General features: G+C 41.1%; 2 protein-coding genes and 1 long non-coding RNA gene across 7 annotated transcripts in view; 2 read left to right on the forward strand and 1 right to left on the reverse strand.

Annotated features, from left to right (window-relative positions):
- LOC126299589 (band 7 protein AGAP004871-like) overlaps positions 1-24,545 on the reverse strand; it is a 260,008-nt gene extending 235,463 nt beyond the window's left edge. For 2 of the 5 annotated variants that reach the window (XM_049991606.1, XM_049991607.1), the window contains exons 1-2: positions 23,355-23,438; positions 13,670-13,739 (exon numbers count right to left, since the gene is read on the reverse strand). In XM_049991606.1, the coding sequence (XP_049847563.1) occupies positions 13,670-13,739; positions 23,355-23,438 (154 nt within the window). The other 3 variants (XM_049991611.1, XM_049991609.1, XM_049991610.1) reach the window with 3 other exon arrangements.
- Positions 13,947-18,485, forward strand: LOC126299591 (uncharacterized). Its single transcript, XM_049991612.1, has 3 exons — positions 13,947-14,259; positions 14,341-14,591; positions 17,777-18,485. Exons 1-3 carry the CDS (start codon positions 14,184-14,186, stop codon positions 18,053-18,055), a joined length of 606 nt encoding a protein of 201 aa, XP_049847569.1. The 5' UTR covers positions 13,947-14,183; the 3' UTR covers positions 18,056-18,485.
- Positions 21,620-24,327, forward strand: LOC126299592 (uncharacterized). The gene is made up of 2 exons (XR_007552828.1): positions 21,620-23,891; positions 23,930-24,327. It is a non-coding gene; the product is annotated as an uncharacterized LOC126299592 (long non-coding RNA).
- Positions 24,546-26,211: the final 1,666 nt, after the last annotated feature.

The following is a 26,211-nucleotide window of genomic DNA, read 5'->3' on the forward strand; positions in this document are numbered from 1 at the left end:
TCCAACTGAGGCGCCAGGTGGAAATGGCATGGCAAGCCGTTCCACAGGACTACATCCAGCATCTCTACGATCGTCTCCATGGGAGAATAGCAGCCTGCATTGCTGCGAAAGGTGGATATACACTGTACTAGTGGCGACATTGTGCATGCTCTGTTGCCTGTGTCTATGTGCCTGTGGTTCTGTCAGTGTGATCATGTGATGTATCTGACCCCAGGAATGTGTCAATAAAGTTTCCCCTTCCTGGGACAATGAATTCACGGTGTTCTTATTTCAATTTCCAGGAGTGTATATTCGTTAGTAGAATCTACATTTTGTAAAAATTTGTACTTTATTGCTAACAGGTTTAAGTTACGACTAACTGCTTTTCATTGAAGATGTGTAAAGTTTGTCCTCATTTAGGACTAGGTACTGTGTTATTTTTAACGTAGTTATCAATATTGTTGTTTAAATTCCATTCAAAAGTAAGTGAAAATTTATGTCTTTTAAGCAATGGCATTTGCCATTTCTTATTATCATATGTATTACTCATTTCTGCATTACGAAGGTAGTTTGGTTATTTTTCACAATCCTGAAAATTTAGGACATGACTAATGACAATGTACGTAAGCAAAGCAGTATGTCCTGACACAAAAATGCTGTACTGCTGTTAGAATCTGAATGTCATAGCATGCCGTCGACACTATTTTTCCAAGTAATTTAATATCTTCATGCCATTTTACTAGACAGTGAACGTGTATAGAATTCTTCAATCTAGTGTTCAACATCGTATGCTACTGCAAGAAACGTACAGAGCAAATTTCAAAATGTTTAGAAAGTAATTGTCAAATGAGACATGTTAACAGAAGTTTGTATTTTACTGATATAAAGAACCATTTTCAAATATTGTCAGCTTAGTGTAGTCCTTCGAAACTAGTATTTAAGGAAGAATGGCTCTTTTGTCACCTATTTTTCACGGAAACGCAGTGCTCATCACGTACACGATGATCACAGAAATTAAATGAGAAGTTAACTTTTCATTATGGGGTGACTATTGACCTCCCTAGCATCTCAGAGCAAATAAATCAGACTGGCACCTTCCTTCCCCCCTGCACTGCAACGATATTAATATTAGCATCTGTATTATTTTCTATCAAGATCGGGCCAAAATCAGACATGCCGCCACACTATGTTGTTTTCAGATATCGGACACGTCAAAACAAGCTAATGCACATACTTCCTCCGTACTCTAATGGTTCAAATGGCTCTGAGCACAATGGGACTTAACTTCTGAGGTCATCAGTCCCTAGAACTACTTAAACCTAACTAACCTAAGGACATCACACACATCCATGCCCGAAGCAGGATTCGTACCTGCGACCGTAGTGGTCGCGCGGCTCCAGACTGTAGCGCCTAGAACCGCTTGGCCACCCCGGCCGGCCTTCCTCTGTACTCTACCCTCGTCTACTTTGGAGAATGTTATTTGCACTGATAAACAAATTGCAGACTTAATAAACTACTCCTTTAATTCGTCTGTTCGGATGGCTACTACACTAGCGTCTCGAATGATCACGAAAGGTGAAAAGTCGATACACCGCCAATACGTCATAATGATTTGACACATGAGTTTGATGAAGTGAACTTAATGTGTCGACGTTATGGAGTAGGGAGCCATCGGGTATGACTTCAGGTCTCGGCCTGTAGACTCATTGATGGGATGGCGAGACGCGGCGACTCGAGCTCACCGAGAATTCCTCCAGCCTCTAGTTCTCAAGCAGTTCTCGAAAAGCTCACGAGAAACGGCTCGGCGGCGTGTGCCACGGCGACAACATACGCCGCGCCGCTGCTGTTTTATGAATTGAATGCCGCCGCTAGACAAACACCCTCGCTGTGCTCGTAACTAGTATGTCTCAGGTTTCATTCGAGTAAAGCTGTTATTCAAATCAATATGGACACTCGAAAACGAACATCATGGTGCTGGTAATACTTTACAGAGGATGGAGACAACGTTACTTGCTAGATTTGTCGTAAAAATCTCCGTAATGTGTCAAAAAATACACAGGGCATGATTAGACATCTTAAACTGCACAATTTATCGAGCAATAAAACAGCGACGTCCGTGTATACAGAAGCTCATTCTTCCAATAGCGCGAGGCAGACAAAATATCCAGGTACGTACGGTACAAAAAGTGAATTCCGTGCAAAAGTTCGGATAGTGTCCGAAGCGGTCCGCACGCTTAAAAAACATTGATTTTTTAATCGTACTCCGACAACATACAACATACCCCAAAATCAAACCTATACTATCCCAGCTTTTGCACGATACGATATGTAATTTTATTGGCCTAGTTGTCGAGCATAACGTATCCCCTTGCAGGAGCACTGATCTAAATCTTACGTTTCTCTTCATAGAGGGAAGTAAACGGCAACAGCAGCTAGATGAAGCACTAGTGGCCATGATAACAGACGATTTTCAACTGCTTTCAGTCGTCCAGGACACTGGTTTTCGACGTTTTGTTTCACTGTTGGACCCACAATACTCGGTACCAGCCGGTCGGTGTGGCCGAGCGGTTCTAGGCGCTTCAGTCTGGAACCGCGCGACCGCTACGGTCGCAGGTTCGAATCCTGCCTCGGGCATGGATGTGTGTGATGTCCTTAGGTTAGTTAGGTTTAAGTAGTTCTAAGTTCTAGGGGACTGATGACCTCCGCTGTTAAGTCCCATAGTACTCAGAGCCATTTGAACCATTTGAACTCGATACTAAATCGAAAAAAAGTTGCGCCGCATGATTGAGGGCGATTACCATAAAAAGAAAGAGGCTGTAAACTTGGCCGTGGAAGACTCTACTTGTGTTTCTTTAACGACCGATATTTGGACCTCACTCAATAGTGAGGAATATATTGCTGTACCTGGTCATTTCATTATCACTAATTGGTGCCTGAAAGCTATAGCTCTCGAGACATTCCGTTTCCCGGAAAAGCATACAGCGCTAAATATTAGTGAGGAGTTAGATAACGTGATTTCAAAATGTAGCATTGAAAACAAAGTTGTAAGCATCACAACTGACAACGCCAGTAACATGACGGCAATCGTACAATTTATTCACAGTGGCAACATAGATATGCAACATGTGCCTTGTTTAGCACACACCATCAATTTAGTTGTGAAAAGTTCTTTGAAAAGCAACAGTGAGCTCTGCATAATGCGGGAAAAACCCAGAAAAGTTGTTAGCTATTTTAAAACAAGTTGCAATGCTAATGAAAAACTCCACGAGATCCAGGATCTAATGAAAAAAACCTGTTCATAAATTGATTCAGGAAACCGAAACCCAATGGAACAGTACATTTTATATGCTGCAACGTCTAGTGGAGCAAAATGAATGCATCGCAGCCTGTTTATCATCTTTGTATTCAGGTGCAGAGAACCTCACAGCTGACGAGTGGCTAATTTTGAGCGAATTTTTATGTGCACTGGAGCCATTCGAAGTGGTAACAAGTGAAATCTCAACTGAAAACTATACCTCTCTTTCGAAAGCTATTCCAATAATCAGACAGCTAATCCTAACAGTATGCAATGGGAAGTGGGCTACCACGACAGCGCAAGAGATACAGCACCATCTGCACAACTTACTAATAGCCCGGCTAGGATTAATAGAAACAAACAAAGTACATGCCGTTTCCACAGTTCTCGACCCAAGATTCAAAACGTTACCATTTACGAATCCCATTCATTCAAAACATGCCGTGGCAAGCCTAATTGCGGACTGCACAAACGTGGTAGAGACCGTACGATCTACTCACTCGGCTGCTAACGACACTAGCCACGAGTACCATTTCGTACAAAACGCCAGTAGTTCCTTATGGACTTCTTTCGATGAAGAGGTTGCCAATAAAAATCTAATGAAAAGCGGTTGTGATAGCATAGACCTGGAGGTACAACGATATTTGGAAGGACCGTACCTACAACGCACGGATAATCCTTTACACTACTGAAAAAAAATGAAAACAGTTACCCAGGTCTAGCTGTCGTGGCAAAAAAATATCTTGCAATACCTGCAACTTCTGTTCCCAGTGAAAGAATATTTTCGAAAACAGGACTACTTACAAACACAGAAGCACAGTAAAAGGCCAATTGGTTAATAAAATAATATTTCTAAACAAAAATCGACGGCAGTGCAGCAATGGGATGTAAAAATGCCTTCTGCTGAACAACTTTTGTTTCCTTTCTTTCTTCAGTAAGTAAACGCATGTGCGCAGTTTCTGTATATAAAAGGTTATAGCACTTCTCTTTTACGTTTAAGAAAGCATGCATACATGCAGAAAGTACAAGGTAATTTATTTTGTAAGAATAAAACTTCTGTTTCATGCGAATTCTGTGCTTTGTTTTAAACAACAATTCTATGATTTTTGTCTTATGAGACATATTCTAATACTTCAGTACACATTATTAACGGTAGTACAGTTGATATCAATCATAGAATTTCAAAGTTTTCCTTGCACGTACGTACGAGTACGACCGCTGCGGCTCAGTGCTTCGTGTACTGAAGGTTTGCGCAATTTCTCAGAGAGCGCAGCACTGTCAACTTCTCGAGCGTACCTTAGACATTCTCGAGAAATTGCCTTCGCGTCGTTTCTCGAGCGCGGTCACAGCCCATCCCTACCTCTAGTGACTGAGGGAACTCTGATGCCACAACGGTACGTCACGGACATCCTGCCTACGTTGTTACCTTTCGACAGTGCTCGTCCACACATGGCACGTATCTCTACGAACTGTCTGCGTGATGTTGAGCTACTCCCGCGGTCACCGAAAGACACAGACAACTCCGTCCCAGTGGCAGTATCCAGGATATCAAGGACTAATTACAACAGTTGAGGGCCAGTTTGTCTCACGAGAGAATACAACGGCTTATTACATCCTTCCGAAGCGAAGTGCCTGCATCCAGGCAAGAGGTGGCACAGCTTCATACCGTTAAGTGACCTCATACTGCCAAGTTCTTTGCAAATTTGTGATTCGATTTCGTAATCGTTGAAGTAACATCACATATCCTCTCAAATCGTAAAGTTTCATTTCGTTTCATTCTGCCCCTCTGGGCGCTTCCCTTTTTTTGTCAGGCAGTGCACAAAATTTTCTAAAACTGCAGAAAAAAAAACTACAGAAAAGTTGCTTCGCGAGCTGGTAGAGGTGAGGGGAGGGGGAGTGCAGGTTTGCGAATTGTGCCAGGGGCGCGGGATATAATCGTTACTGTTTTGACAACAGTTCACGGGCTCTCTCCGCCTATTCCACAACGAAAGAAGAAACATTACGATTTTAAAGTCCCATTAACAACTTCGACGTCCTGCCAGCCACGAAGGGGAGGGGAGGGGAGGACGTCTCGCGATACCAACACCAGTGGTCGTGGTGTTTTTCACGCCGTACAAACAAACGGCGCTGTCATCCTTAGGCCATTCGACCCCAACTGCTTTCCCAGCAGAGGCCTCCTGCACGTGCTCGACACAGCTCTCCTGAAGGGAGGTGCGCAATTCATGTCCGTCACGACGCGAAACGTGCTGTCATCGGATCACGTCCCTGTCATTTTCGACACGGACGTAATGGACGCGGCCACCTAAAAGCAGCGAAACATAGAGAACGAGCGCTTCTGAGCGCAGGTCCTCGAAGGCGTACCTGACCTCGATCAACGTGGCGGCCGACGCAGCACTGGCCTTTCTCACTGCAGAACACTTCGGGTAGTAGACACAGACGCTCCGAGGTATCCACAACGGCAACGAGATTTTTCACGGCGACTCCCGCCCTACATACTGGAGCGATCACCGAGAACAACACGCCATTCCACCAAACCAGATATGAAACGCCGCGTTAACCGCATGAGGCGGGAGGAGCACAGGAACCAGGTCTGGGCAGACACTGTGTCCACGCTCAACCCTGACGACGGCAGCGGCTGGAAAGTTGTAAAATGCTTCCGCATTGCCGGCAGCGCATCCCGTCGCTGCAGGTCGGCCAGTGAGCCAGATGCCGAGGCCAGAAAGCTGGCCGACACATTTGCGGTCATCTTCACGCCGGCGACAGATGCCGTGGACGAGAATCACATCCGCAGGGTCAAAGAACCACCATCCTGGCATATAGGGCAGAAGAAGCCGTCATTCAACTGATCGTAGAGGAAGAAGCAGCAGCGCAACTCCTGTCTCTGAACACCAGGAGTCCGTAATGGGATCAACAATCACCTGCTGAAGAGCTTTCCGCCTGGGGTCCATCAGCCATTGACCTATATCTTGAACCAGATACTTCGGTCGGGGTTACACCGCTGCGCACGGAAACGTACGGAAGCGGTGGCTGCATCTCCCAAAAAAAGGCTGAAATTCGTAGGAAGAATTTAAGGAAATGTAACTCAGCCACAAATGAAGTGGCTTACAAGGCGCCTGTTCCACTGATTCTTTAGTATTGTTCATCAATCTGGGACCTAACCAAGAACAACTGATAAAAGAGATAGAAAAGATGCATACCGAAGAGCGGCGCGTTTCGTCACGAGATCGTTCAGTCGGCGCGTGAGCGAGCTGTTCAAGAATCCCCAGTGGCAGACGCAAAGAGAAGCGTTGTGCATCACGAAGAGGGTTACAACTGTAATTTAGAAGGAGTATTTTCCGGGAAGAGCCAACGGTATTGCCGCAGCAGTAACACCGGTTCCTGCCAGATTACCGAAGTTAAGCACTGTCGGGCTTGGCTAGCACTTTGATGGGTGACCGTCCGATCTGCCGATCGCTCTTGCCAAGCGGGGTTCACTCAGCCCTTGTGAGGCAAACTGAGGAGCTACTTGATTGAGAAGTAGCGGCTTCGGTCACGAAAACTGACAAAGGCCGGGAGAGGGGTGTGCTGACCCCACATCCAATGACATCTGTAGACTGAGGATGACAGTCTGAACAGCCGGGCCTTCCGAAACCTGTTCGAACGGAGAGAGAGATTTTCCGAGCACAGCACATTGATTTCTCACATATACCTGTCGCGAATGACCACCATGAGAAAATCCGAGAAAGTAATACAGAGGCTTACTCCCAATCATTTTCCCACGCGCCATCCACGAGTGAAACACGGAGGAGGGGATCACACAGTGGCACCAGAAATACCCTCCACCACACACCGTCAGGTGGCTTGCGGAGTATTGATGACTGTGTTAACCCAAGAGCAAAACTTTTTCAGATTTTCTGTCAAGTCTACAGATAGAATTTTACTTTCGAATCCGTTGAGCGCTTCATGCGTGATTCTCGTTCCGCTAATTATGGTTCCGTTCAGTTTTTATTTCTCTGTGAAGCCTTGGCTAATAGATTTACTGTGAACTCTCTTTGCTTTCGTAGCAGCTTTCTAACACGGCTGTCGAACCACGGCGGGTCTTTCACGTGCCTCGCAAATCAGCTCTACGCATACCCGTCTAAAGTATATTGTACAGTACTCTTTAACTTTGTCCATCGATCCTCAATATTGGCAGTGCTGGAGATGAAATTCGCATGTCGATCGCTCAGGTAATGTAAAGTCGGTTTCTTTTCTCTCCTGTTAAGCCGAAATATCTTCCAAACTTTCTTTACATTCGTATTTACACAGTATTAAGTCATATTGCAACTTACGATCATTGATTCTCTGTTGTATCCTGAGTCGAAAAGTTCGGGTCTGTTCATGACCCGGAGATCTGACATGTTACCTTCACGAGTTCTCATTAGCTGCTTAGCATAACTTTCTGGTAAGTAGTGCCCAATTTCTTACCACTGCACCATACTTTACAAACACACTGATGATTAATTTAACGCCGAAGTGGATACATATATGTATAAACACGGCCCAGTCACATTAATGTGAACACCGCCTATGTTCGACGTCAACATACAGTGACCACTTACAGACGGTAGGTGGCGGCACTAGTGTATCAGGGAGAGGGGGGGGGGGGGAGGCGCAGAAAACAATGCAGTCGTTGAAACTTCCTGGCAGATTTAAACTGTGTCGAACCGCGACTCGAACTCGGGACCTTTGCCTTTCGCGGGCAAGTGCTCTACCAACTGAGCTACCCAAGCACGACTCACGCCCCGTCCTCATAGCCTTACTTCTGCCAGTATCTCGTCTCTTACCGTCCAAACTTTACAGAAGCTGTCCTGCGAACCTTACAGAACTAGCACTCCTGAAAGAAAGGATATTGCGGAGACATGGCTTAGCCACAGCCTGGGGGATGTTTCATATCAGCGCACATTCCGCTGCAGAGTGAAAATCTCATTCTGGAAACATCCCCCAGGCTTGGCTAAGCCATGTCTCGGCAATGTCCTTTCTTTCACTGGTTGAAGTAAAGCTGTGAGACCGGGCGTGAGTCGTGCTTCGGCTCATATGGTAGAGCACTTGTCCGCGAAAGGCAAAAGTCCCGAGTTCTAGTCTCGGTCGGGCACACAGTTTTAATCTGCCAGGAAGTTTCGTATCAGCGCACACTCCGCTGCAGAGTGAAAATCTCATTCTGAATGCAGTCGTTGTCCTAATGCGGGGACGGAGCGATTTATCTAACGTCCAAAAGGACATGATCATTTGCCTTCGGGCCAAGAGCGAAATCGTTTCCGAAACGGCTAAGTTTGTAAACTGTTGGCGTGCTGCGCTGGTTAAGGTGTACCGTGCATGGCAAAATGCCGCTGTCCAAACCTGGCGCCGAGACAACTGTGGTGCACCACGGGTCGTAAATGACAGGCTGAACGGAGACTGCGGAGGCGAACAGACGTGCAACTGACCGCCCAGACGAACCACGGGGCTACCAACTGTGTCCTCTCAGTGACCGTTCGGCGAACGCTGCTGTGTATAGGCTTCCGAGGCAGGCACCTGGTTCGTGTACCCGTGCTGACAAATGTTCATCAGCGACGAAGGAATTTGCACGAAGTTACCACAACTGGACGTCCACTGAATGACGATAGATGGCCTTTTCATAGAAATGACGTTTCATGCTCCAGTGGCTCGAAACAGACACGCGTAAAACTGAAATACTAAACACCTTTTTCCAAAGCTGTTTCACAGAAGAAGACCGCACTGCAGTTCCTTCTCTAAATCATCGCACAAACGAAAAAAATGGCTGACATCGAAATAAGTGTCCAAAGAATAGAAAAGCAACTGGTATCACTCAAGAGAGGAAAGTCCACTGGACCTGACGGGATACCAATTCGATTCTACACAGCCGTGTACCGCAAGTCTCTAGAGGAACGGAAGGTTCCAAACGATTGGAAAAGAGCACAGGTAGTCCCAGTCTTCAAGAAGGGTCGTCGAGCAGATGTGCAAAACTATAGACCTATATCTCTGACGTCGATCTGTTGTAGAATTTTAGAACATGTTTTTTGCTGGAGTACCATGTCGTTTTTAGAAACCCAGAATCTACTCTGTAGGAATCGACATGGATTCCGGAAACAGCGATCGTGTGAGACCCAACTCGCTTTATTTGTTCATGAGACCCAGAAAATATTAGATACAGGATTCCAGGTAGATGCTATTTTCCTTGACTTCTTGAAGGCGTTCGATACAGTTCCGCACTGTCGCCTGATAAACAAAGTAAGAGCCTACGGAATATCAGACCAGCTGTGTGGCTGGATTGAAGAGTTTTTAGCAAACAGAACACAGCATGTTGTTATCAATGGAGAGACGTCTACAGACGTTATAGTAACCTCTGGCGTGCCACAGGGGAGTGTTATGGGACCATTGCTTTTCACAATATATATAAATGACCTAGTACATAGTGTCGGAAGTCGCATGCGGCTTTTCGGGGCTGATGCTGTAGTATACAGAGAAGTTGCAGCATTAGAAAATTGTAGCGAAATGCAGGAAGATCTGCAGCGGATACTCACTTGATGCAGGGAGTGGCAACTGACCCTTAACATAGACCAATGGTATGTACTGAGAATACATAGAAAGAAGGATCCTTTATTGTATGATTATATGATAGCGGAACAAACACTGGTAGCAGTTACTTCTGTAAAATATCTGGGAGTATGCGTGCGGAACGATTTGAAGTGGAATGATCATGTAAAATTAATTGTTGGTAAAGCGGGTACCAGGTTGAGATTCATTGGGAGAGTCCTTAGAAAATGTAGTCCATCAACAAAGGAGGTGGCTTACAAAACACTCGTTCGACGTATACTTGAGTATTGCTCATCAGTGTGGGATCCGTACGAGATCGGGTTGACGGAGGAGATAGAGAAGATCCAAAGAAGAGCGGCGCGTTTCGTCACAGGGTTATTTGGTAACCGTGATAGCGTTACGGAGATGTTTAGCAAACTCAAGTGGCAGACTCTGCAAGAGAGACGCTCTGCGTCGAGGTGTAGCTTGCTCGCCAGGTTTCGAGAGGGTGCGTTTCTGGATGAGGTATCGAATATATTGCTTCCCCCTACTTATACCTCCCGAGGAGATCACGAATGTAAAATTAGAGAGATTCGAGCGCGCACGGAGGCTTTCAGACAATCGTTCTTCCCGCGAACAATACGCGACTGGAACAGAAAAGGGAGATAATGACAGTGGCACGTAAAGTGCCCTCCGCCACACACCGTTGGGTGGCTTGCGGAGTATAAATGTAGATGGGACAGATGGACCGATAGAGGTACTCAAGGTAACCTCCGCCTCACAACGTCAGGTGGCTTGCGGAGTATGGATGTAGATGGCCGAGACCCCGCAACCAACATCGGAAGGGTACAGACCGGAACAAGGAGCGTTAATTATCTGGAGAATGTTTTAGTGGCATTCCCTGAGTGATCTGGTCATTCTGGAAGGCACAATGGATCAACATAAATACGCAATTATCTTTGGGGGATCGTGCCCGTGCCTACATGCAGTTTGCTTTTCCCCCAGTACAATGGCATCTACCAGCAGGACAATGCAACGAGTCACACAGGTCGCAGTGCACATGCGTGGTTCGAAGAGCACCAAGATGAGTTTACTGTACTCCCCTGGCCACAACGAATCCCCCAATCCAGAATCTGTGGTACCATCTCGATCTGGCTGTTCATGCCACGGATCCTTAATCAAGAAAACTATCGCAGCTGGCCACGGCACGGCTCCACATCCCTGTCGGCACATTAAAGAACCTCACTGACACACTTCCTGCACACCTCGCAGCGATCTGCGCTGCAAACGGTGGTTATTCATGCTTTTGACAGGTGGTCACATTAATGTGAATTGACAGTGTACGTATTAGGGTTCAACACATGTCGGTTATTAGAGTCAAAGCATAAGAAAGAGTTGGACAAGCATAGGGCAGGAAATGATACGTGTCCCTCAAAGTTGCCATGCCAGCATTTTCCGTAAGCGATCTAGGCAACTTAAGGAATCTACATCAGGATGGCCTGACGGTAATCTGAACAGCCGCTCTCTCGAATGCGATATGAGGAGCTTCAGAATGTTCAGAAGGTGAAATGCAATGAGCCTCAGAATGAACGTGTGTATCAATTATTCGTAACTTCTTGTTCTGATCTTTGACACAATTAGAAATAATAACGACTCATGTTTGTCTCATTATTATTATACTACTTTGGCGCAATCGTAATGCTGTAGTATTTGCCTTTAAACGCGCCTAAATGGAAGTAGAGGAGGACCGCATGAAACGTTTGATGCACATAATCTGTAGAGGACTGAGCTGGAGAGTTAGGCAACCCCCTTCGACACGCTTGGGTGGAGTTTGCCTACCTTCAGGTGATAGAGCAGCAGCAAAGTGAATTGGTGTCGAAGTTCCCGACAGGTGCTCAATAAAGGTGCATGGGAGGCACCGGGGATGTTACCGAACTGGGTGGTCTTAGAGCAACACATTGTTATTTTATTCAGGCATGTGTCAATATCGAACAATCCCGTCATCACGCCATAGAAGAGCGCGAAAAAGAAAGGACAGATCAGGATGAAAACACACTGCTGCTTCGGATCAGGTTCAAATTTCTTCGAATGGTTTTCAACGATCCCTAGTGATTCCACCCTGTATGGCACAGCAAAGGAGTTAGATCACGCTAAGTGGAGTTAGTAGTGTTGAAACACCCAGGAGGGTGGCAGCAATGGCCCTGTTTATCAAGAATGTCGCCCTGTTGCTCAGTAAATACCGAACTGTCGTTTTCGACCGCGAGATGTATCGGAATCAACACGCCAATAGCAGGGATAGTTTCATTGACGCCCTCTATGCTACACCCTGAGGCCTTTTCGTTTCGGTTCACAGCGGCGGTGTGTCTGAAATGTTTTCCTTTGCCAACCATTACGAAACAGCACGATTTCGACACTGGGTGGCCGGCCGCGGTGGCCGAGCGGTTCTAGGCGCTTCAGTCCGGAACTGAGCGACTGCTACGGTCGCAGATTCGAATTCTGCCTCAGACATGGATTTGTGTGTTGTCCTTAGGTTAGTTAGGTTTAACAAGTTCTAAGTTCTAGGGAACTGATGACCTCAGATGTTTAGTCCCATAGTGCTCTAGTGCTCAGGGCCATTTTGACACTGGGTGTGGCGGTTCTGACCTAAATCGGAGAGGCGTCAAAAGAAGGGGTGAAATGTGGGTAAATGGAGGTGTGACCTTCCCATTGTGACACCATTAACCTGCCTTACAGCTCACATGAACTTTTGCCCTGTGGCCTTTTTTCACACATGTCAAACGTTCTAGGCACCTTTTCGCTAAATTTCAAACTTACTCGTTGCAATGGGAGATAATTACGAGGTTTCGAAAGCACGATCCCTTAATTTTGTTGCACAGTTTAGTTTCACGACAAATGGCTCTGGATACACCTTGCTACTAGTCAATACCCATTGCATGTTATGCATTCTTTCAAGCTGATACTAAATTGCTATATATGTATGAGGGTTGGAACTTAAACAGTGGCAAGTATTTATTCACAACCTATACAAAAGAGTTACATGTTTGCACCTGCTACTGCCCTTCAAAGTAGTCACCAGTGTTGTGTAGAACCCTATGCCAGATATGTGGAAGGCGTAGCATACCGTTAGCAGAGCCTGTTCTGTTGATGGTGCGAATGGAGCGGTCTCAAGTTATGGTGATTCTCTTGTACGACTGTGATGGTGTTATCCTAACGCATTACGTTCCTCCACGGCACACCGACAATGCACACACAGTATTACTGTTCGTTTTTGGAGCATCACCTGCGGCCTGCTTTGCGAAAGAAGCGGCGACACTTTTTGGGCAACCCACCCATCAATTTGCACGACAATGCGCGGCGGGTGCATACAGCACAAGCTGTGGCTGCTCTGTTCGATCGATAGGACTGGGAAGTACTGTACCATCCACCATACTCCCTGGACTTGAGTCCTTGTAACTTTGATTTGATTCCGAAGATGAAGGAACCACTTCGTGGCATTCGCTTCAGAACTGTTCCAGAGATTCGACGGGCAGTAGACCGCTCCATTCGCACCATCGACAGAACAGTCGGTATGCTACGCCTTCCACATCGCTGGCAACGGGTTCTGCACGACGCTGGTGACAGTAACAGGTGCAAACATGTAACTCTTTTGTATCGGTTGTTAATAAATAGTTGCCACTATTTAAGTTCCAACCCTCGTATGTATGTATGTAGAGCAAGATTGCATATTCAGTTTGCTATGGGGGTGGGGGTGTTTGCAGCTGCCCTTCCCTGCCCCCTTGTACATTCCTGAAGTTACTCCAATAAGATAGGATCACAAGTTCGGTTGTAGCTTTGTCCTCCACTTTATGAGTGCGTACTCACCAGCCTTGTATCCAGACAGCGCCTGACTCTCCATTTTTCCGACGTCCCCTCTATCTTCCTCCATCGTGTCCTAGAAAAAGAAACAAGGAAGTACCGGTAGTGGAAATACTTGGACTAGATAACAGTATTTATAAAACTATGTTAATATTCACTTTTCTTTATTTGTTTAGTGTGTGGTAACAAGATTGTAAACTTGTGAAGACGCAAAACGTTCATTACTTTTTTATTCGGCAGCAGTCTAGTACGCCTGGCGAGGCGACACGTACTTGCAGTTTGTGGATTGGTCCGCCATCTACCGACGACGGGTGGAAGCGTGAAGCAGCGACTGAAATAGGGACTTCCCTACCCGATATCCAGCTTAACAGTTCCGAAATGTCAATTTATTTTATAATGATATATAATACAAATAAATTTGTTTCCACCCTTAAAATCTGCAGAAAGCAACAATTCTGTATTGACAAACTGTAAATGTAGCACTTAAAACACTAAGAGACGTTATCGTGTTTCCCGCTGAATGCGCAACAAAGACTTGCCGCAGAAGGTCTTCAGCGGTCAGTGCGTGAAGGGAGAGAATACAATGGCTACTGAGCGTGAGTAAATGATAAAATCATTTTGTGTCTTCTCACTTTCGACAACATCCATATACTTATTCGATTTGACATTTATTTCAGTGAGATTATTAGACGACATCTTACAAAATTATGCTCCAGATTATTGGACCTCCACAAGCCGTTGTGAGTTTCAGGGCAGGAGGTACATAAGACGAACTGTTTCCCAAGGCGAAGCATATGATATGGCAGTCAGACATTTTCGAAATCAGTACAGTATTCTTCAAGTGGACGTAATTGAAAACCCATACCAGTACGGGAGATTCCTTATACGTAAGGAACATCTTAGGAAACAGGGAAGACCTGTGGTAGAGGTAAGTGAACTGTGTTGTGTGCATTACATTTAGAGGTGAGGTTAATTGTATGATTATAGGAAAAAGTGGTGCCATAATGTAGCCATGAACATAACTCGAATACAGATTTCGTTAAAAATTGAAGCTACAGATGACGTTTGGTTTGGGTTCTAAATATTTATTTTTATATACACCTTTCCTCCAGACTTAAGAGTCTGGTTTTTAATAATTATTATCAGTCAGTACGGTTTGAAATGTCTGATAACTACCAGTAGTGATTATCAGATGTGCATTATCTTTGTAAACATTATAGAAAGATGTATTATCTTACCTAATGTAAAAGAATATTAAGTTGATGTTTAGCTTTATGAAGTAGCATTGAAAGATACAAAATATTTGAAATGTAAGTTAAAAGGTATTGCATGGAGTCTCACATCTTGCTTGTGGACATATCTGGAATCAGCGTATTGAGTGTGGAGGGATGAGTAAATCTGATGCTCGTTATTTCAAAATACTAGTTCTAAAGCGAAATGTAATGGGTGTGGAGGAGTACAACATAATGGATCAGTAATTTACAGTAGTTGTAGGAAGCATGTACTGGTGCACTGTGTTTCTGCATGTACTTGAAATATGGTGTTAGTGAAGATTTAAATGTCTGTGGAATATCTGTGTGTTGTCTGCAACTCAACAGAAGTATCCAGGAAAGTAGATTCCACATTTACCAAAGCACCACACACTGATACACTAACATGTTTGATTAGTGGATAATAAGTGTCATCAGGCACCCACTTAGATCTAATTGTCGAAATGTTAGCAATACTTATGTTTACCATCTTTGAGATAACTGATTATTTGGATTGCAACTGAATGTATTATCTGTTCTTCCATATACAAGACTGTCATATATTTGAATTGGGAATTTTGATTTTATTTATCAATAGCAAAGAAGTCAGTGCTTAAGTTTACAGGTGCCTTCTTTGAGATGTATATCTGAAACAAAACTAGGATGATAGGAATTACTCTATGGTACAGAAAAGAAAGAGTATAATTTTATGCATCAAAATTTTTGCTATCAGTAGTTTGTGGATATCAGGGGACTTAAGTCTTTTAGATGATTTGTCTGCCAGTTTTGATATTCTCAGACACATTCTTGTGAACCCTGATGAATTGCTGCATTTTGGGAAAAGTTGTTAGATTACAGATAATTTAGATTCAGTAGGTAGTAGAGTGCTGGCCAATTTAGGAATTAGAGGAACATTCTTTTCAGTGTCAGGTGTAAGATGCCAAGCAACATTTTTTTCAATCTCTGATAACATGTTTTGTAGTCTTCGTGAAACCAAACACCAATTGAATTGGTAATAAAGCAATGTTTTAATGTGAATTCTGCAATGAAAGCATGGTATCTTTTACATAGTTTGTTCTTAGCATACTTGATGTCTGTTGTCATTTGATTTTTTTTACTCAGTTGTTGACACTTGTGAGTGAGAAAGTTCAAGGCCACAGAAGTGATACACATACAGTAATGCTGAAAAAGACTAGCAAATATGCATGCTTTTCTTACTGTCACAACTGATCTGGTATACATATCTTAGCAGTGACTTTAAGTAATACTGTAGCACAGCTATGTAAATAATGTGTGTGAAGATATGCCTGTGGAAATTATAGAACATTAAATATAGAACAAGGAAGGAACCCACAAAGTAGACAGCTAAATAAATAATTGCTCACAATAGCCACACAGTAAGTTCAAGTAACTCATCACTTCATTAATCATGGCATAAAGCATACACTGTGTTGCAGCAATTGTGGGGTTATATAAGGCAAGCAAGCAGCATTGCCACACCATGCACACTATACTGACACTGCTGCACTTTTCACTGTTTCATGTATCTTCACAGAGTAGGTATCACAGTAAATAAATGAACTCTTAACTATCTTTCTTAAAATCATAAACTCCAGTTTCTAAATAAGTTGCAATTTTACTCAGATAGTGTATGATTCAGTTACAAATCATTCTCAGGTTTGCGTGAAATACTCTTGGTGTTCTTATGGCATTAAATTAGAATAAAAATTTGAGCTTTTGATGATCACCTTCCATATTTGCAAGTTCAAGTTGTTATTCTAGAAGTCATTGTCAGATAACACAGTGTATAAAACTGGACAAAATACATCACTGTCTTAACAGGACAGTGCATGCTGTGCAATTCTGAACACAATTTATATTAGTGTGCTGTGTTCAGCATAACCACTTAATGAGCAGAATCACTTAATGCACTTGAAATTGATTCATAATGTAATCAAAACTGATTGTATGAGTATAATTACAACTTCTTTGGTAACAGGAGGATTTTATTCAAAGAACAGTCCAATCAGCAGCTATGGAAGAATTCCAGCACTTCAGTGGGTAGCAACTCAGTTACTAATGAGCAAGACAATATTGGTGAATGAAGGGCTGCACTGCATGGCACATTAAAATAGAAATCACAATATTAGTTAAGCTATACTACTGAATCTTTGTTAACACACAAAGTGTAGCTCTCATTGGAAGACAAGACGAAGTTTCATACAGGCGCAAAACACTAATTGTTACCTGGGTGAATGTAATTATTGGAAATGATTTATTACATAGTGTAGCATATCCTAATAGGCATGATGATGGTTGCAAAATAATAGAGTCCCAGTTATAAAAATACACAAACCATTGTCGAAATGCAACATACACAAACAGTTGTGTAATGAAGAAGATTGGAAATTTTCACTTCATTAGTATATGTTTCTTTTTAATTTATATTAGTAGGTGACAGCATACACAGTCCTTGCATTTGGGCAGTGATGAACATTCTAACCATTCTAGCTGTAGGAAGCATTTACTCCCTTTGTCTTAATCACTAACTAATCACATGAGATTCCGTTCTGCAGGATGTCTTAACACTTCTCTAATGGCTTGACCATTACTCGCATTGAATAGCTAGTTAAGCACATACTGGCTGTTTCCCAGCTTCTTGCTGGAAAAGACAGTGCTTGTGATTAAACTACAATGGAATCTCATACCAAACACTTTTTTGTTGGTTCGCCAACAGCTGAGAAAGTCATGTGGCTATAGACAATGATGTGACCACTGCTTTTTGTGAAACATGTTCAATAGATCCCCTCAATGTAATTATCTTTAATTGTTAATAATAACTTACTTAAATTTTATGTTACAGAGACAGATGTACCACCCCGTGCTAGAAAAGGATGTAGATCAAGCATTAGAATACAATTGTGACACAAGATACTACAACGCAGACTCTAATGACATGCAATGTATCAACAAGAGAACAAGATTTTATGCAATGCCACAGCATTGTGAATCATTTTTTAATAATGGTTTCAGGAAAGTTTTTATTGTATTGTCTGTATTAGCTGAGGATGAATACAGTGACGCAGTTGTAACAGATTATGACACTCATTATTATCCCATGTTTGTCGTAATCACCACATGATTTGACAAGAACATTGGTACATTGTATATTCAGCTATTATATCTACTTTTATACATTTGTCTATAATTACTAAATTTGACCACTGCATTATTCATTTGTACTATAGTATTCAATATGAAGACTGTGAATTATGTAGAATAGGATTATGGATACAGTATTTTATGTTTCTGATGTCTCTCACCTAAGAAAAAAAGACAGGCTAGCAGAAATTTGCATATTTGTTTTTGTCTCATTTGTACTATTAAGATAAGGGAAATAAGAAAACAAGGTCTGTGATAAATATTCGTAACATATGTAATAGGAGTATCAAACTAGCCTACATCTTCATAATAATAAACTCTATGAAAAATGTTTGTATTAAATATAAACATTGTTATGTTCATGTACTCATAAACAATAAATATTTGTATTTCTCTATAAACATGTTCCCAATTTTGAGAGGAGAATTGCTGTTGCAGGTCATAGGTACATAGTGGTAGAGATGGTATGCCCACAGTGGAGAATATCAAAATGAAATGAAATAATACTGTAATCTAGTTTGGAGAAATGTTATGTGGAATTAGTAACAGTCACAGCACATTTATTAGGTTGTTGGGCTAAAGTTTGCAATGGGATTCCCATGCACAGATGTTGGATGAGATAGCACTAGACCTTTTGAGTTGGAAATCATGCTGGTGTGGGTGTGGAGGGGCTCCACCTCTTATTTTAGTTGTCGGCAAGGCCTCCAAAATCCATATGGCACAGTTATTCACAATTCAGCTGTTTAGTCACCTGAGATTTCTGTGATGGTACTTTGTGAAGTTTTAACAGCTGATGCACAAGTTTGTAGTGTTTTGTTTTGAAAGTTGGTATCCTGGTTGCTATGGTTTGTTTATCAATTGTCTTTTTATTTGTAGTTCACTGTTCCTATTTTCATTTACATGTTGTCATTTGGAGATAGTGAGTGCAGTTGTGGCTATATGAGTTTACATGTAGTCATTTCGAGATTGTGAGTGGATCTGTGGGTGCTAGAAAATGTATTATGTGGGGAAATTTGAACATTTCTGACATTTGAGATCAGTAGAAGGATGACAGCAGTGGAGGCAGCCAGAAACATTAAGTGGTGTGTAAGGAGAAAATGCCATTGGAAAGAGCACAGCACGAAAATGGTTTTTTCATTATGAGGAGGATCATTTTGGCATTGGCAATTATCCACATTCAGGAATACCTTCAGGGTATGATTATTGTTTTAACACAATGATCCATGTCACTATACTCAAGATCTGATAAATGTGATGAACTGTGATCATTCCACCACTGTGTGACATTTGCATGCAATGGTGAAGGTTAAAAAATGGGTGCATAGCTACTGCATGCTCTTACTGCAAAAATCAGCAGGCAGCCATATGTGCATCTCTGCTCGTTGGTCATCAATTGGTTCATGAACATCATCAACAACAACAACCATTCCTATCCTTTACCATTACTGGTGATGAGAAATAGTGTCTTTATGCAAACATAAGGAAAAGAAAGGAATGGTTGAGATTAAACAAAGCAGCAACTCTCTGTACAAATACTTGTGCCACTGTTGATATTTACTGTCAACAACCACGATGTCTTGCAGAGTCCAAGACCAGTGACTGAAGTGATGCTACTCCATGATAATGCCCACCAGCATTTTGTTAGACTGACAAAAATTACTCTACAGGAGTTGGGTTGGGAAGTTATTCTGTGCCCACTTGAGAACACCCTTCAAGGAACTTCCTTTCTGGATGAAAATGCATTCCGAACATTGTTCGATGAATTATTTGCCTCAAAACCATGTGATTTCCACAGCTGCAGAATCAAAAAGTTCCCCAGCATTGGACTGTTGTAAGTAGTAAAGGAGAAGATATTCTTGAGGACTAAATTCTCTTTTATGTGCATCTGTTAGATCTATTGAACTCGTGGGAAAACACTACGAACTTGTGCACCAAACCAATATTTATGTTTGTAAGGTTTTAATGTTGCTGTACTATGGATTAGCTGGATGCTGTACCAACAGGGACTGAAAGGACTTTCTTAACATAAATGAGGGGGTGATGTATGCCATGACACTGAAAGTCACATTAGTGCTGACTGGATTAGCTGTGCTTGGGAGCAGTCTTTCATAGTTTATATTAGTGTATAATTGTTACTAAGATACAAAACTTGCACCACAGGTCCAATAAATTAAGCATACGAGATTAGCTCACTTCTTGTAAATAGAAGAGATGCCGACTAGGAGACTAGCACAAGGAAAGTAATTTGTGTACACACTGTTTTAGACTAATACCACTGCCTATAAAACAACATATTAGGAAAAAATATGGGTTCACAAGTAGGTGTTTTGTCTACGTGCTGAACCACCATAGCCACATAAGATGACGCATAGCAAAGTAAAAAACAGTTGTCACATCAATTGCAAAGTGTTTCACACAATATATTATTGAACAAACTAAGTACATACAAACACTCTTGAGACTCAAAAAAGTACCTACTGTTATGTAAACTGTGATCTGTTACATACTTTCATTTGTATGAATAGTATTTTATGGACTGGACTGTGAAACTATGTAAGTAATTCTGTCAGATATACATGCATAAGAGAACTTTGCATTAATTAATTTTTACCATGTTTTTATTACGTCACTTTCTTGTTTGATCTAGCAACGGATTTAAAACGAAGTTCCCAATGAGCTAGAGACTTTAAATTTTAAACATAGCTCAAAATTGGATGACAGTACAATATTAACTCGCTTTCCCATCTGGTGTATAGAGGGGAGTACTCTGATGACCTAGAGACTTTAAACTTCCCACATAGCTCCGAACTAAACAACAATGAAATTTAACTCACTTCCATACCTGGAGTGTGGTGGCGAGTAATTTTTATGTGTACCTTGCCATCACCCCCCCACCCCCAGTTTCCTTTTCCAGTTGTGAATGGTGCACAGGATGAACTATAGTTGGCAAGTGTCTTTATGAACTCGAATCTCTAATTTTTACCTTCACAGGTTTTTTTGTGAGATATAAATAGAAGGCAGCAATATACTTGTAGGCTCACATGAAGAAAAGTGAAATGAACCTGAAATTTACAACTTGCACATTGTAGTTTCATCAAAGTTCTTGAAATTAATTGAAAAATTTTACACACAGGAGTCAAAAGCAGGAAATAATTATTTAAATAAAAATAATTTTTTTGTGTACAACATTAAAAAGTGTTAAGTAATTTAGCCTAGCCTGGTATACAGTCTTGAAAATTTGTGAGTATGAATTTTTTGTAACTATGAAGAAACACTAAGATTTAAAATGAAAACTATGGGGCGCATGCAGTACATAATTGATGCATTACACTGCTTACTGATATGTGATTAGTATGGGTAGTTCACCTCCTTGCTATTCTCTGTTGCATGCATCTCAATGCCTGGTTTTAAACCTTACAGGTATTTCTATAGCTATTAAAAATTCAAGATCGCAGTTTTCAGGACTGTCTGTATGGTGTTAGGAATCCATATGGGGCTAGGAGAAACTCTTTTGTACTCTTTAGAAAGATTTAAAAACATGGCATATTAAAAATTCATTTTTATTACAACAATTCTTTTTATCTTCTCCATTCTGGGCACAATAATGGAGGTAGATTTGGTAGAAATTGCAACCAGTTACTTTACAATCATTTAAAATGATTTATCATCACATTAGCCAGATTAAAAGTTACTGCACAGGTATCATATGAGGCAAAATTACTGAAATTTATATCAAGTGTACTAAAAATATGCACAAAAACCTCTTAAGTAATTTTTATCTTTGATTGTTTTGTATACTTTCTCACATGATTTAATGAAAATTAGTTAATTTTCACTGTATACAACCAGTGACAAGTAGCATATGGTCAATTACCATTATACACAGTTTTTCAGGTTTGTGACCATTTGATTACGAGAATGCATTGAATCGAAATAATAATTGATAATATCAAATGATTGTAAGCTGATTAGTAACAGATGTTGACAAGGGTGAATTATTCACTGTGTTAAAGAGGTTGTAAGTCCTTTTGCTACTAAAAGCCTATGTTTGGCTCAGGTAATGCATACAAAACATTAAGCATTCAGATTTAGTAGAATTCTCTGGTATAGCCAATTCAGGGCTGTAATATTTACTAAAAAAATTAAATAAATCAAGGTGCTAATATAACACCAGGGCACCATCTGTTCTGCAGCACAGTGAGATATTACAGTGAGTTCATAACATTGTTTCAAATGTGTGTGTGAATTTCAGTGAGGTTGAAGAGTGGCTAACATTTCATCCACTAAGCATACTCCAACCATGAACAGTGTCATCACTACATAGGATGTATCACCACCCCTTACATACATTAGAACAAAGTATGAAGGCTGTTATTTCTATTACTTTGAGCTGTCTGAATATCATTCGCGATAGTATGGAGGTACAAATACAGTGACTTCTGCCTACACTCTTAGTCTTGGGAATGCTTTTCTCCCCATTTTGTGGGGAAATGCTAAGTGATAATACTGCAAACTGCACTGAGAGCATATCATTTCCTCCTACATACATCTGGCAAAGCAACAATGAGAAAATGACAAATTAGAGTTCATAAGAAGTCATACTGTCAGCTGTTTTAACAAATTATTTGTAAATGTAACAGGAAAGTGACAGTGGCACCACTAATAGCATCTGCATGGTTTGCAGACTACAGATATAGAAGACCCTTGCTACAATACCTTTGATGATCTGATTACTTAGAGATAAGTGTCGAAAAAACATTCCAATGGGTAACAATAAATTGTAGTTAATTTTCCATTTCTCATTAGATATTGGAATAACAGCTTAAACGTCTGAATTTTGCCAAAGTAACATATCACATTCTATGTGCAGAAATCTGAGCACATCATTTGAAACTGCACACTGTAACTATAAAAATCAATACTTCAGTTCATTTGTTTACATGCACTTAAAGGAAGGAACTCCTCAAATTTTCTTATAAGAGATCATTTCCAATACCTTCTGATATAATGTTAAATATAGCAACACAATAAAATAGTGTGAACACACATTTTAACATATTGACTGCCACAGCACAGCCTTACACCAGATGCTGGGGTGCTCTCTGGCAGTCTCAGCAGGATCTGACATTGTGGCTTACCCTGGTGGTGAAACACCCATCCCTATTTGTGTGGCAGACAACATTGTAAGTACCCATATTACACATTAAAAATATGTTTTGTGGGTTGGGTATTTACCAGCATATTAACTATTTAATTCAGTGTACAGCTCATCAACTTACATAAGTAATGCTGTTTGAAGCTGTACAGTAAACACTGAGAGACAGTTGGGAAACTAAGCTGCCAGAGTAATTGTAACTAATCATCACAGCTTATAGTTAGTGCCACTTGAGCAAATAATAGAAAAAGAAAAATTGAAGAAAAATAATAGAAATAGAAAACGAGTCAGTCATACTCAAAGGCAAGAGAAGTTTTCCGGTATTCTAAGGTGACACTTGAGACAACACAACAGCAGAAGGGCAAAAAATATTAAAAGCCAAACACTGGATGTGATTGTAACAGACTTATTTATTTATTGCCAGTTTCTTATTGCCGTCATCTCATAGTTCACCATTACATTTAGACAAATAGCAAATCTCCCTCTGTTCTTCGCAACAGGTACCCATTTGAACACGAATATACTATAAGTTTTAATTAACGAGATATAAAAACGTGAGGACACTAAAATTAGTCAATGATACTACAACTGATAAAAAGTGAGAGAGAGAAATGCAAAGCAAAGGTAAACACTCATTTACTGCTGAAGACTGGAAACGAATGTGTGCGGGTTTTTACCTTTGATGAAAGCTAGTGTTAGTTGCAAAAAATCGAATCAATAGAATTATAACAACAGCGCTTTTTCGTTGCTTCTACTGCTCTAGATTCAAATACTTCACTACCAGAAACATTAATAGAATGTTTTCTGTTATACAGGAAGGAAATTGAAGTATTTCGTAGAGAAGCAGCTTTCTACTACCGAGCGCTTGTACATTGTTATCGGATCTTCATAACTACTAACTCAATAGCAGTGAACATGCGCTTACAGAACTGTGTTTATCCGTAATGGTTCCAAATCCAGTAGCAGAGGAAATTCCGTTGTACTGGCACTGCAAGCGTTGTGAACAGTATATTTATTTGGAGAACGCGGCTAGTATATATGGGTTTGAAACACCCTGCTTAACTTTCATGAAACATCAGATCAGATGCCCTGTCAAATGATCTCTTGGCTCCGTAGCCCAACGAATGTGGGTAATTATGTCAACAGAAGCAGCTGCCCACAACTAACAACACGTAACTTCTGCTACGTTTTATTGGAAGTAATACTAAAAATTAAAATAGAAAGTGAACGCATATCGCACTTATACAGATGTTTGCCGTAATAAAATTGATTAGGGCGTTTCTTATATTTACTAACTAAAGATTAGCATAGATCTTCCACTCCAAAGATTGTAGACGGACACGTTGGAGAAATTATCGAAGCGACTACATTTTGGTCGACATAACAAATTATTGCCATGAGCTTGCGTACAGCTATATTAATTCTAATAGGTGTGTCTGAAATAGTTAAATTCAAATATATCGGGTATAGATGTTATGTAGTTAGCGCTAATCTTTGAAAATTTTGTGGTCGCGGCGACCCAGTCACCGCGGCAATCGAATTTGTAGAACATGGGGAAGAGTGCAATAGCACAGCAGCTTATAATTTTACCAACCGCGTGTTTGTTTCTTTATTAATATTTAATAGCTACAACAATTATTGAAAGTTCACAGAATATTAATCAAGGCCATGTGGTTTTATAAATTTGTAGATAATTCAATTTATAACAGCAGTTGTTGCTCGTTGTATACACGGAAAAGCTGCTGCGAGATTTTGATTAACTTGTAGTTCAATTGTATGTATCGGTAATTAAATAGATTCTTGTCAAATGATGATACTTATCTGTTCTAAATATGTAAAAAAAAACAAGATGAGAGGCATGTGACGAACATTACTTTTTACGATAGGTCAATCTCATACATCAATTATGTTTTATTTACCAACAGATATTTACCAGGGATTTTTTGTGCAACATGCAGAAAAAAATTTTGTTGCCGAAAAGGAAATAAAAATAATTACATATCGCAAAGGTCTACACAAATGTAAGATGTAAAATATAATAACAAAGGTATTCAGCACGTATCAAAAGTTTGCCACTAACAGTGGTTAGCTTTGTGGGTATAGTGCCAGACCAGTAATTTGTGGTTGATTCCCCAGTCGGGCCTAAGACTTTTTTCTGTCATTCATTGCTTGCCATATTTCTCATCCGGCAATGATGTGTTATTGTGAAAAAATGTGAATGCACAAGTTATCTGCTTAACTGGAGCACTCAGTTCCGCTTCACCTGCCCAGAGCCAGTCACATTTCGAACTAACGTAAGACATCGAATTATACTGCAGATCACTATGTCATCGTGTGTAAGACGACATCACATGATACACCATAATTACAACACAAAGCTGACATTGGGTGCCAGGAGGGTCAGTTGACCATGTTAAAATGTGAGCCCAACCATTGACAGGCGGTGTAAGTCGATTCAAAGGCCAGCAGAAAGCAGGGATTGGGATCGTGCCCAAAAAGCACTGATTTACGTGCTTTCCGTTTTTTAAGATTATTAAAAAAAATACGCAACCCAATTACGTACAACAGCGTGTAAGGCTCTAGAGCTGTTCATATCATACGTTTAGTGAAAATACAAATCTAGGTTGTGAGTTGTTGAAGCAGTATCAAAAACCTCAGTTAATTTCAGGTTTCATTCTTCGTGTTTGGAATAAGTAAAAAACCCAAAACTGCATCAGCAGTTACGATAATTGAGTGTAGATCTCACAGAAATGTAAGATATGAGTGACATCACATGAAATGCCCAAACCAAGACCCAGAATTATGAAAAAATGAAAAAAACACACACAAACAATGTTATACTTTACTTATTAAGTTCCTTGTTCCAGAAATGTATTCGCTCATTTACTCACTCATCCGGAATAGACAACACTTATTTATGTGTCTAGTCAAAACATACATGATTTCCATTGTATTTATACATTAAACATTGCATTACATTA

This window comes from Schistocerca gregaria, chromosome X (genome assembly GCF_023897955.1).
Source record: "Schistocerca gregaria isolate iqSchGreg1 chromosome X, iqSchGreg1.2, whole genome shotgun sequence".
Lineage (NCBI taxonomy): Eukaryota > Metazoa > Arthropoda > Insecta > Orthoptera > Acrididae > Schistocerca > Schistocerca gregaria.